Consider the following 13944-nt stretch of genomic DNA (forward strand, 5'->3'; position numbering starts at 1 on the left):
ATTATCTATATGTCACCTTACAGAACCCCTTAACCAAACATTATCTATATGTCACCTTACAGAACCCATTAACCAAACATTATATGTCAACTTACAGAACCCCTTAACCAAACATTATCTATATGTCACCTTACAGAACCCATTACCAAACATTATATGTCACCTTACAGAACCCCTTAACCAAACATTATCTATATGTCACCTTACAGAACCCATTAACCAAACATTATCCATATGTCACCTTACAGAACCCCTTAACCAAACATTATCCATATGTCACCTTACAGAACCCCTTAACCAAACATTATCCATATGTCACCTTACAGAACCCATTAACCAAACATTATATATCACCTTACAGAACCCCTTAACCAAACATTATCTATATGTCACCTTACAGAACCCCTTAACCAAACATTATCTATATGTCACCTTACAGAACCCATTAACCAAACATTATCCATATGTCACCTTACAGAACCCATTAACCAAACATTATCTATATGTCACCTTACAGAACCCATTACCAAACATTATATGTCACCTTACAGAACCCCTTAACCAAACATTATCTATATGTCACCTTACAGAACCCATTAACCAAACATTATCCATATGTCACCTTACAGAACCCCTTAACCAAACATTATCCATATGTCACCTTACAGAACCCCTTAACCAAACATTATCCATATGTCACCTTACAGAACCCATTAACCAAACATTATATATCACCTTACAGAACCCCTTAACCAAACATTATCTATATGTCACCTTACAGAACCCCTTAACCAAACATTATCTATATGTCACCTTACAGAACCCATTAACCAAACATTATCCATATGTCACCTTACAGAACCCATTAACCAAACATTATCCATATGTCACCTTACAGAACCCCTTAACCAAACATTATCCATATGTCACCTTACAGAACCCCTTAACCAAACATTATCCATATGTCACCTTACAGAACCCATTAACCAAACATTATATATCACCTTACAGAACCCCTTAACCAAACATTATCTATATGTCACCTTACAGAACCCCTTAACCAAACATTATCTATATGTCACCTTACAGAACCCCTTAACCAAACATTATCTATATGTCACCTTACAGAACCCCTTAACCAAACATTATCTATATGTCACCTTACAGAACCCATTAACCAAACATTATCCATATGTCACCTTACAGAACCCCTTAACCAAACATTATCCATATGTCACCTTACAGAACCCATTAACCAAACATTATATATCACCTTACAGAACCCCTTAACCAAACATTATCTATATGTCACCTTACAGAACCCCTTAACCAAACATTATCTATATGTCACCTTACAGAACCCATTAACCAAACATTATCCATATGTCACCTTACAGAACCCCTTAACCAAACATTATCCATATGTCACCTTACAGAACCCCTTAACCAAACATTATCCATATGTCACCTTACAGAACCCATTAACCAAACATTATCCATATGTCACCTTACAGAACCCATTAACCAAACATTATCCATATGTCACCTTACAGAACCCCTTAACCAAACATTATCCATATGTCACCTTACAGAACCCATTAACCAAACATTATATGTCACCTTACAGAACCCCTTAACCAAACATTATCCATCTGTCACCTTACAGAACCCCTTAACCAAACATTATCCATATGTCACCTTACAGAACCCATTAACCAAACATTATCTATATGTCACCTTACAGAACCCCAATTTTACTACACCCCAAAACCCATTCAAAACCCTCAAGAGTCACATCCTCGGAAACCCCTGATCTGAGTGACCATCATATCTAAAAATCACCCAACTGAACACAATTATGCCCATATAATTCATAGTGTGAAAACGATGATGGAGGTATCAGGAGAGGTCAATAGGGGTTAACAAGCCCAGAGGTGGTCCGCAGTTCGTGAGTTTGTTCGGTTCCCGAACAATAAAGGGAAACCACATGAACCAAGTCTTTTAGAGGTTGGTTACAGGGCCCATATCCCTGGGGCAGGAGGCTAGCCAGCAGGCTCCTCCAGGAGCTCCTGGCAGAGGCATCTTTGCCACAATAAGGATTTGTTATTCTTTGGAGAAAATACATAATTTAGGATTAATAATAATTGATTAAAGTATCATCTAACTTAGTATTCATGGGAGGCTGGTGTGTCCATACATGAGGCAAATATGGTAATTACCTAATCTCCTGTATGGGGGGTAACCCCTACTAAGTGAACTATCATGAACAACAAAACAGGAGTATAGGTAGTGGTGTGTAAAATTACTGTTGTGTACAGAACATCATGCAGATGTGTCAATAAAATGTAACTTTTATTATAATATGATAAAATGTTCTAACACTGACACACATACATAAAACATATAGTAACACGCTATTAGAATGTTAAAGGAGCACTATAGTGGCAGGAAAACAAACTCATTTTCCTGGCACTATAGGGTCATTAGATTCCCCCCCCCCCCCACCCCACACTCTCCGGGTCCCCCTCCCGCTGGGCTGAAGGGGTTAAAACCCCTTCAGCCAGTTACCTTTCTCCAGTGCTGGGCTCCCTCTGTGCTGGGGAACTCTCCACCCCCTGCCGACATCAAATCCGAATGCGCGCGCATTCAAACAGCCCGTATGCAAGCATTACTCAATGCTTTCCTATGGACGTCCAGCGTCTTCTCACTGTGATTTTCACAATGAGAATCACGGAAGTGGCCTCTAGCGGCTGTCAGTGAGACAGCTACTAGAGGCTGGATTAACCCTACAATGTGAACATATCAGTTTCTCTTTTTCTTTCAACTGCAGGATTAAAACTAGATGGACCTGACACCCAGACCACTTCATTGAGCTGAAGTGGTCTGGGTGCCTATAGTGGTCCTTTAAGGTCCATCAAACTAGACAAATTTCTCAGAATACTAAGCCTTATCGCCCCTTTTAGACTGTGCAGTCCCACCATAAGAGGTTATCATACCTTCTTGGACAAAATAAAACAAATACACGGTTTCCTTTTTCTATGGAACCTTACACCATTTAGTAGATGGCCCCTTTCTTAGCAATTTATTTTACCCCAACTGAAAGATCAATTCTATCACACTTACTATAGAGTTATTGTAAAAGTAGGAGAAGGGAAATTGAGAGGAGCCATCACCCAGGAAGAAATATATTAGCTGTTAAATGTACCTGATACCTTCCAACATATCTCCCAGTACTAACACGTTTTCCACCATTAGAAGATACTCACAGCTCCCGGGACGAAGTCTATTGTAAAATTATCCAGTTTTTGTTTAGGGGTTTCTCCATTATCCCCCACAAGAACAATATAGATATAATTGACGGTTCCAGCAAATGGTTCTTCTCCCGTGGCCACTTTTACTTTGTAATGAGACATTTCTTACAGAGTAATTGTTGCAGCAGGATGGATTCGGTGGGCAAAGCTCTCCTAGAGGATGCGATATTGGGATTGTTAATACCTTTTATACCAGGTACAGCTACAGGCAATGGGTGTACCCAGAGTGCCAGCCCGACCCACCTTACAGCAAACACATGAAATCAGTTGTGCAATGACTTATAATTAGTATAAACAAATTGTGTGTAAATGTACTTGTAAAAACAAGGATTGTAAGTAAGCTCACTGAGTACATCTCCATTAAATGGCTCCATGTTACGTGAACGTCACGTGTTGCTGTCCTCGGACTGACCACTGGGCACTCTTGGTTCGAGAACAGTGTTCTCAATGTCAATGTATATTAAATAAAAACATGTAAAGACACCCCATGCAAACAAGCACAGTCTAGTCTGAACAAGCGGGCATTCATTGGAGGCACCACCATTACACAAGGGAGGAAAATACAGGATCAATCACAGGGATTCAACGGTTACATGGGGTCACTGTTAATGGTGCGGTAGCAGGGAGCCAGGGTGTCCATAATGAGTGATTCTCAGCTAATTTATTCAGTCTTGTTATTGAGTGCATATCAGCAGTACAAGAACAAGAGTTAAAAGACAATATGTCTGTAGAGAGATGGCAGCCAAGGTATGAACACACACAGAGGCGGCTCTAGACTTTATGAGGACTTAGGCGAAACTCAAACATGAGGCCCCACTATCAAAAAAGTGAAAAAAATTGAGTTGCAATACATGCACACTGTCACATATACACATTGATGCACAGTTTACCTGTGTATGTGCCTGAGGTGTTTTATGTATGTTTCCTGTAGTTTCTTGTAACTGAAAGATAATTGAGTTACTGAGTTTTTACTCAATTATCTCCCAGACACAGGGACGCCTGGGCTTGTGTATTTTTGTATAGAGACCCCATGCTGGGGGTTTGTGCATAAAAGTTCAATAAATCAGTTGAACTCCCAGAACTGTGTGTTGTCCAGTTACTGGGGAGGGATAGTGCTTTTCACTTCACAGCACCTTGTTCCAGAGTTCCTGTCTTCACGGAACTAGCGGAGGAAGAGTCCTGGTCAGGACTAACGCTCTGGTACAAAGGGATGTCCACAATACACCCTTATAGACAAAAAGTATAGAGATAGGATACCAAAGGGAAACAACTATAGACACAATTCTAAGTGAAATGTGTCTGAGTGTTCCCAATGCTCCTGGGCACCAAAGAGAGACTCCAGGGGTCTCTCAGGGCATAACCCTAGATAATCAAGAAAGACAAAACAAAACAGAGCATGTAGGTTCACCACAAGGGAACATGCAATGCTTCCTGGAGATATAGATAGTAGTATTGCTAAATATAAATATAAAGTAATTAACCTGTAGCAAAGTAAATGTCCTCTGAGATTCTGCAGTACAATATTAACAGAAAAAATACATACAATAAATTACAATTACCTTGTATGGTAAGCCTCCTATCTCGAAATAAGTATTGTACAAAGGCTGGTATCACAATACAATGGAGCTTTATTATTATTATTATTATTATTATTATTGCCATTTATATAGCGCCAACAGATTCCGTAGCGCTTTACAATATTTTGAGAGGGGGGGGATGTAACAATAAATAAGACAATTACAAGAAAAAACTTACAGGAATAATAGGTTGAAGAGGACCCTGCTCAAATGAGCTTACAGTCTATAGGAAGTGGGGTATTAGAAACATTAGGATAGGATATATCAAGTAGGAGTGAAGCAGAGCTGGAGGAGAGAGCAAAGCACTATCCCATAGGGACAGGTATGTAAGGGAGAGATTACTCTGGGAGGCCATACGCTTTCCTGAAGAGATGGGATTTAAGGCCCTTCTTAAATGATTGAAGACTAGGGGAGAGTCTGATGGCAGTAGGCAAGTTATTCCATAGGAGAGGAGCCGCCCGTGAGAAGTCCTGCAAGCGTGAGTTGGCCGTACGGGTGCGAGCAGCGGTCAGGAGGTGGTCGCGGGCAGAGCGGAGGGTACGAGGAGGGGCATACCTCTGGATCAGTGAAGAGATATAAGAGGGGCTGGAATTGTTCAGTGCTTTAAATGTATGGGTTAGCACTTTGAATTGACTCCTATAGGATACAGGGAGCCAATGTAAGGACTGGCAGAGGGGCGAGGTGTGAGAGGACCGACTGGATAGGAAAATCAGTCTAGCTGCAGCATTCATTACAGACTGTAGCGGGGCAGTACGGCTTTTGGGGAGACCAATCAGGAGAGGGTTACAGTAATCCATGCGGGAAATTACTAGAGCATGGACAAGCTCCTTGGTAGCATCTTGCGTAAGAAAGGGGCGGATGCGGGCTATGTTTTTGAGTTGGAACCTACAGGACTTGGCAACAAACTGGATGTGAGACTCAAAGGTGAGACCAGAGTCAAGTATGACGCCAAGACAGCGCGCTTGTAGGGATGGACTTATGTGGATATCACTGACTTGAAGGGAGAGTGAGAGAGGAGGATCAGTATTAGGAGGAGGAAAGACAAGGAGTTCAGTTTTAGAGAGGTTAAGTTTGAGAAAGCGTGACGACATCCAGTCAGAGATGGAAGAGAGGCAAGCAGTGACACGTTGCAGGACGGCCGGGGAGAGGTCCGGAGAGGAGAGGTATATCTGAGTGTCATCAGCGTACAGGTGGTAGTTGAATCCAAAAGAGGCAATATGTTTTCCAAGAGAGGCAGTATAAAGAGAAAATAGAAGGGGACCAAGGACAGAGCCTTGGGGAACTCCAACCGAGACAGGGCGAGGGGAGGAGGTATCCTTGGAAAAGGAGACACTAAATGAGCGTTGGGAGAGATAGGAGGAAAACCAAGAGAGGACAGAGTCACAGAGACCGAGTGATTGAAGAGTTTGAAGGAGGAGAGAATGATCAACTGTGTCAAAGGCAGCAGAGAGGTCAAGGAGAATTAATATGGAGTAGTGACCTTTGGATTTAGCGGAGATTAGGTCATTAGTCACTTTGATAAGAGCGGTCTCAGTAGAGTGGAGAGGGCGGAAGCCAGACTGAAGAGGGTCAAGGAGAGAGTTGGAATTAAGGAAGTGAGACACACGGGTAAAGACAAGTCTTTCCAAAAGCTTTGATGAGTAAGGGAGCAGGGATATGGGACGATAGTTCGAGGGGAAGGACGGGTCAAGAGATGGTTTTTTCAGGATAGGTATTACAGTGGCATGTTTAAGGTCAGCAGGAACAGTGCCAGAAGAGAGAGAGCAGTTAAAGATGTGTGTTAGGATAGGCACAAGACAAGGGGAGAGAGATCTGATGAGGTGAGATGGGACAGGATCAAGTGGGCAAGTGGTGGGGCGAGAGGAATGGAGAAGTGCAGCCACCTCTTGTTCAGTAGCTGGGGAGAAAGTCTGAAGGGTAGGGAAAGCATGATTTATGTGTGGTTGAGAAAGAGAACGGCAAGGAGGGGAGAATTGTTTCCTTAGCTGTTCAATCTTGTCAGTAAAGTAATATGCAAAGCTATCAGCTGTAAGGTTAGTTTGGGGGGTGGCCACAGCAGGGCGGAGAAGGGAATTAAAAGTGTCAAAGAGACGTCTGGGATTGCGGGAGCATGAACTAATGAGAGAGGAAAAGTAGGACTGTTTGGCGAGGGCAAGGGCTGCGCTGTACGAAAGCAACATGAATCTATAATGAAGATAGTCTGCCTGGGTGCGGGACTTCCTCCAGGAGCGTTCAGCACAGCGGGAGCAACTCTGCAGATAGCGTGTTGATTTATTATGCCAAGGTTGGGGTCGTGTTCTCCTCGTGGTGCATGTTTGGAGTGGGGCTGCAGTGTTCAAGGCAGATGTGAGGGTAGTGTTATATGTGGAGATGGCCAGTGAGGGACAGGAGAGGGAAGGGATGGATAGCAGTTGTGAATCAATGTCAGCCGACAGCTGCTGGAGGTCAATAGAGTTAAGGTTCCTCCTGAGCTGAGGGGGGTTAGGCTGAGGTTGTTGGGTGAGGGGGTAATTGAGTGCAAACGATAAGAGGTGGTGATCAGAGAGAGGAAATGGAGTATTGCAGATATTAGATAAATTTATTAAATATGGCTCTACAAACACATGTCAGCCCCTGTGAGGACAATTGATTGCTGCGAGGAAAGAGAGGCTATATAGTCAGTCAGTATACATAGCACCAAATGAACCAACCAGTCAAGATAATGTCAGCCTGTATGAGGCATGAAGGGCTATTTAAATGAGTCAAATAAAGCCTGTTGGGTGGCCATCCAAGTGATGACCATCCAGTGATGATTGAAATATCTGAACATTGTTCATGCTACTTGTAACGGATCCCCTATACTCCGACTGAGTGTATCTCCCAAGTCCCAAAGTGAAGCAGTGATTGTAACTCTGGTATATCCAAACATAAGCCGAGACTTGATGAAGAATGTTTTATTATGGCCTACTGGCCTGTTTATATGCCATCGTGGATGTTAAAGGGCGCTACTGCTTCGGGGTACCGAGTAGCATAATCCACCATGGTTAGAATGTACTATTTTCCCGAGGGACTTGGCTTACTCAGGGTGCAATGAGATCTACCGCTACTCGGTAGAAGGGCTCCTCTACCATGGGAGCGGCCTGAGCTTAGCTTTGGGGTGGTCACCTCTTTTCCTTACTCTTTGACACACATTGCATGTCCTGCAATATTCCTGTAAGTCCCAGGTGACTCCGACCAAAAGAACGCCTGAGTCAACCAGTCCTTAGGCTTCCATATGCCTAAGTGGCCTGCTAAGGGGATATTGTGGCTGATTTTTAACAGTTTAGCGTGATATTTCTGGGGTACTATTAGCTGCTGTAACGGATCATCTGGCACCCCGACTGGGTACCTCTGCCAAAGGACCGCTTCCTTGCTGGACCAAGGGACAAACCACAGCACTTCTTGCCCTTAATCTCCCTAGCTTGACTGGGGCCCTGGAACCGCCACCTCCCTCCTGGAGCCGAAGGGGAAATTAGCTCTGACACCTCCAGGCACTGGACGACACTCAGTCCTGGGAACTCTTGAACCATATGGGGAATTAGCTCTAGTCCTTACAATGACTTTCCCTTTGACTCTCCTGCAAGCTGGAGCAGCAGACACAGGAGCAAATCTCTTTCTCTCCAATAACTGGACGACACACAGTTTTGGAGTGTAAGCAGGAACAGCAAGTTTAATGGAGGCACACTGCCTTTTATACAAGTTTCTCAACAAGGTTGACGCCCAGGTGGACCTTGTGGGGCAGAGAACACAAAACATGCAAGCCAATAAAAACAGTGTAACAATGAATGACACTCCCACATACATTACACAATCCCTCCCCTCTGCCTGTGATACAATTAAAGGACCACTCTAGGCACCCAGACCACTTCAGCTTAATAAGGTGGTCTGGGTGCTAGGTACTTCTAGGGTTAACCCATTTTTTCATAAACATAGCAGTTTCAGAGAAACTGCTATGTTTGTGAATGGGTTAAGCCTTCCCCCTATGTCCTCTAGTGGCTGTCTCATTGACAGCCGCTAGAGGCGCTTGCGTGCTTCTCACTGTGATTTTCACAGTGAGAGCACGCCAGCGTCCATAGGAAAGCATTGAGAATGCTTTCCTATGTGACCGGCTGAATGCGCGCGCAGCTCTTGCTGCGCGTGCGCATTCAGCCGACGGGGAGGAGAAGAGGAGGATCGGAGGAGGAGAGCTCCCCGCCCAGCGCTGGAAAAAGGTAAGTTTTTACCCCTTTCCAGAGCCGGGCGGGAGTGGGTCCCTGAGGGTGGGGGCACCCTCGGGGCACTCTAGTGCCAGGAAAACGAGTATGTTTTCCTGGCACTAGAGTGGTCCTTTAAGGTAGATAATACAATATCCTAATTATCCACAGGCAGAAAAACACACATTTTCCCCAAAGTACAGAAAACACCCCAAAACACAACATATCCCCATAAATATATGTAAGGAGAAGAGAGCTCCAAAGACAGAAGATTGCACAACATCAAATTTACTGTTATTATAGTATTAGTGATGGGTGTGGATCCAAGTATTGCGGCTATACGTAGTACCCTTTATTGAAGTTGAACCTAACTCATTGAATTAGAGGAGATTATATGGGATTTCCCCCATTTTTTCCTGTACCTTATTGCTCTAGTACTTATCCTTCTCCCCTAGTGGATTATTTATTTATTAGTTTTTTACGTTTTTAATTAGGTTCAATAAAGGTAAGGCTATCTGTCCCCCCTGTTACTATTTCCCCTGTATATATACTTATCCCTATCACTGTGCTCTCCCTCAGTTTGGTCCCCGATCCTTTGGGGCACTCATTGAGATTTTCTGCTTCTATTCTCTATATTTAGGGGTTAAGCCCTATTCATTAGAGAGCACAGTTTAGGCGACCACTCTCCTAGATTTGGAGAATTGATATTGTGGCTCCCCATTTACCTTGTTAGATTCAGGGGTTACCATTCTATCATTATTTGTTTTGTGATATATCCCCGGATAGCCTGGATCTGAGTGCCCAAGTTGTCCAAATAACGCTCAGATCCCACGAACACAGCCGAATCGCCCCCGGAGTAAAGTTTTGACCGACCGCACATGTGCTGTCTGCCCAAATTAGTTCCAGAGAAAAAGTGGTAACGGTCGGTCACTTTCGGGAGTTCCATACGAACAAACTGTTCGCCTAGTACGTACGAACAATCCTACCATACAGCGCTTTCTTTCTTGTCGGGAAAAGAAGTATACGTCGAAGCAAGATCACCGACGTTCGCACGTGGATGTAGCTGACTTTAAGTTCAATGCACTTGACAACCAAGTGCTGATGCCTGCATTTGTGAGACAAAATGGCTGCCATTTTCCACAGCACGTTTTGTTTGGTTATATGAACGGCGGCCATACAGGAAGAGCACTTAAGTCTGTGGTTTCTTTGTAGTTAATGAGCCAGGGTGTGGTCGGTGTTCGGTAGATTGCAGCTCCTGAACTGGGGAAATGTATTTGTGTTCGGGAAACTTTATACCACGAACTAGGAGGAAACTGTCATGATAAAAAGTGAGTTTTTCACATTAAGCAATGCAGAGCAGGTTACAAGCTTAACTTTGGTTCGGATTTCAGTCAGATGCATGAATCCAAACCAGGTTTCTGCAAATCTTGACCTAGACTTTAAAAATCCAGCAGTGCAAGCAGTTAGTGAGCAGAGTTACAAAACCCTTAACCATGTGGTGGCTAGTCTGAGCTTCCTATCCAGTTCCTATCCAGAGAGGTTTTAAATCTTTTTTATGCTCCCATGTGCCATGCTGCTGGTGGGTGCATTTTTAATAATCAATGCGGGGGTGGGCATGCTATGATCCAGCCCGGTGAAAGAACGAGCCCAAAAAGGACCCTGGTGCAAGCAATTTTTTAGGTCCCCACTGTAGCACAAAAGTGGCCAAAAGGTCCTCGACTATCTTACAATTTCCACAATGCTTTGCCAGCTACTATTTGTCCATCCTTGAATGGTATATGTGTGAGCAGTGTCTGCGTGTTTGAATGTTTTTATATAAAGTATGTGCGTGAACGTAGTTGTGTATTTCTGCGTAGTGTTAGTGTTTGAATGCAGGGACACGTTGGCATTTAGAAATAGACATAAGGCTATCCTAACTATAAGAAAAGGCCAGGAACTAATGAAAGTATTTAGAAAATTGGGCAGACTAGATGGGCCGAATGGTTCTTATCTGCCGTCACATTCTATGTTTCTATGCAGGGTGTGTTTCGGTGTGGTGTTGGCATTTAATTGCAGGGTTGTGTTTGGGTGTTGACATTTAAATGCAGGGCTTTATTTGTATGTAGCAGTGGCGTACTAAGGGGGGGGCGGGGGGGGCGGTCCGCCCCGGGTACCATCAGGCAGGGGGGTGCCACCAGGGCTGGCCTGGCTTGCTATTCTGTGAGCTGTGTGGCTGCACCGGGTGCCGTAGCAGCAGGGCGCCGGGCAGCCGACACAGCTCACACGCAGGGGCTGGAAGCAGGAAACCTGCACGGAGATTTGGGGGCGGAGCTAAAACGGCCGTGGGGGCGGAGCCAAGCCGGATGCGGGGGCGGAGCTAAATGCAGCCTCATACTGCTGCACACAGAGAGAGGGGAAGCAGGAAGGAGTCCCTGCTTCCCCAACTACAGCACAGGAGGGACTGAATCCACTCCTACTCCAGCCCAAGCTTTCAGTAAGTGAGAGAGTGTGTGCTGTGTGTAACTGTGATTGTGACTGTCTGACTGTGTGTGAGTGTGTAACTGTGATTGTGACTGTCTGACTGTGTGTGAGTGTGTAACTGTGATTGTGACTGTCTTTGACTGTGTGTGCTGTGTGTAACTGTGATTGTGACTGTCTTTGACTGTGTGTGCTGTGTGTAACTGTGATTGTGACTGTCTGACTGTGTGTGCTGTGTGTAACTGTGATTGTGACTGTCTGACTGTGTGTGAGTGTGTAACTGTGATTGTGACTGTGTGACTGTGTGTGCTGTGTGTAACTGTGATTGTGACTGTGTGACTGTGTGTGCTGTGTGTAACTGTGATTGTGACTGTCTGACTGTGTGTGCTGTGTGTAACTGTGATTGTGACTGTCTGACTGTGTGTGCTGTGTGTAACTGTGATTGTGACTGTCTTTGACTGTGTGTGCTGTGTGTAACTGTGATTGTGACTGTCTGACTGTGTGTGAGTGTGTAACTGTGATTGTGACTGTCTTTGACTGTGTGTGAGTGTGTAACTGTGATTGTGACTGTCTTTGACTGTGTGTGAGTGTGTAACTGTGATTGTGACTGTCTGACTGTGTGTGAGTGTGTAACTGTGATTGTGACTGTCTGACTGTGTGTGAGTGTGTAACTGTGATTGTGACTGTCTGACTGTGTGTGAGTGTGTAACTGTGATTGTGACTGTCTTTGACTGTGTGTGCTGTGTGTAACTGTGATTGTGACTGTCTTTGACTGTGTGTGCTGTGTGTAACTGTGATTGTGACTGTCTGACTGTGTGTGAGTGTGTAACTGTGATTGTGACTGTCTTTGACTGTGTGTGAGTGTGTAACTGTGATTGTGACTGTCTTTGACTGTGTGTGAGTGTGTAACTGTGATTGTGACTGTCTGACTGTGTGTGAGTGTGTAACTGTGATTGTGACTGTCTGACTGTGTGTGAGTGTGTAACTGTGATTGTGACTGTCTGACTGTGTGTGAGTGTGTAACTGTGATTGTGACTGTCTTTGACTGTGTGTGCTGTGTGTAACTGTGATTGTGACTGTCTTTGACTGTGTGTGCTGTGTGTAACTGTGATTGTGACTGTCTGACTGTGTGTGAGTGTGTAACTGTGATTGTGACTGTCTTTGACTGTGTGTGCTGTGTGTAACTGTGATTGTGACTGTCTTTGACTGTGTGTGCTGTGTGTAACTGTGATTGTGACTGTCTTTGACTGTGTGTGCTGTGTGTAACTGTGATTGTGACTGTCTTTGACTGTGCGTGCTGTGTGTAACTGTGATTGTGACTGTCTTTGACTGTGTGTGCTGTGTGTAACTGTGATTGTGACTGTCTTTGACTGTGTGTGAGTGTGTAATTGTGATTGTGACTGTCTTTGACTGTGTGTGAGTGTGTAACTGTGATTGTGACTGTCTTTGACTGTGTGTGCTGTGTGTAACTGTGATTGTGACTGTCTGACTGTGTGTGCTGTGTGTAACTGTGATTGTGACTGTCTTTGACTGTGTGTGAGTGTGTAACTGTGATTGTGACTGTCTTTGACTGTGTGTGCTGTGTGTAACTGTGATTGTGACTGTCTGACTGTGTGTGAGTGTGTAACTGTGATTGTGACTGTCTGACTGTGTGTGAGTGTGTAACTGTGATTGTGACTGTCTGACTGTGTGTGAGTGTGTAACTGTGATTGTGACTGTCTTTGACTGTGTGTGCTGTGTGTAACTGTGATTGTGACTGTCTGACTGTGTGTGAGTGTGTAACTGTGATTGTGACTGTCTTTGACTGTGTGTGCTGTGTGTAACTGTGATTGTGACTGTCTTTGACTGTGTGTGCTGTGTGTAACTGTGATTGTGACTGTCTTTGACTGTGTGTGCTGTGTGTAACTGTGATTGTGACTGTCTTTGACTGTGCGTGCTGTGTGTAACTGTGATTGTGACTGTCTTTGACTGTGTGTGCTGTGTGTAACTGTGATTGTGACTGTCTTTGACTGTGTGTGAGTGTGTAATTGTGATTGTGACTGTCTTTGACTGTGTGTGAGTGTGTAACTGTGATTGTGACTGTCTTTGACTGTGTGTGCTGTGTGTAACTGTGATTGTGACTGTCTTTGACTGTGTGTGCTGTGTGTAACTGTGATTGTGACTGTCTTTGACTGTGTGTGAGTGTGTAATTGTGATTGTGACTGTCTTTGACTGTGTGTGAGTGTGTAACTGTGATTGTGACTGTCTTTGACTGTGTGTAACTGTGATTGTGACTGTGATTGTGACTGTCTTTGACTGTGTGTGAGTGTGTAACTGTGATTGTGACTGTCTTTGACTGTGTGTGCTGTGTGTAACTGTGATTGTGACTGTCTTTGACTGTGTGTGCTG

The 13944-nt window shown here is 44.2% G+C and overlaps 1 protein-coding gene across 1 annotated transcript in view; it reads right to left on the minus strand.

The window, feature by feature from the left end:
- LOC134586123 (arachidonate 12-lipoxygenase, 12R-type-like) overlaps positions 1 to 3428 on the minus strand; it is a 102860-nt gene extending 99432 nt beyond the window's left edge. Inside the window, exon 1 of the mRNA XM_063441634.1 lies at positions 3267 to 3428. Within this exon, the coding sequence (XP_063297704.1) occupies positions 3267 to 3413 (147 nt within the window). The 5' untranslated portion in view covers positions 3414 to 3428. The remainder of the gene's footprint in view (positions 1 to 3266) is intronic.
- Between the last annotated feature and the right edge of the window lie 10516 nt (positions 3429 to 13944).

This window comes from Pelobates fuscus, chromosome 1 (genome assembly GCF_036172605.1).
Source record: "Pelobates fuscus isolate aPelFus1 chromosome 1, aPelFus1.pri, whole genome shotgun sequence".
Taxonomy (NCBI): Eukaryota; Metazoa; Chordata; class Amphibia; order Anura; family Pelobatidae; genus Pelobates; species Pelobates fuscus.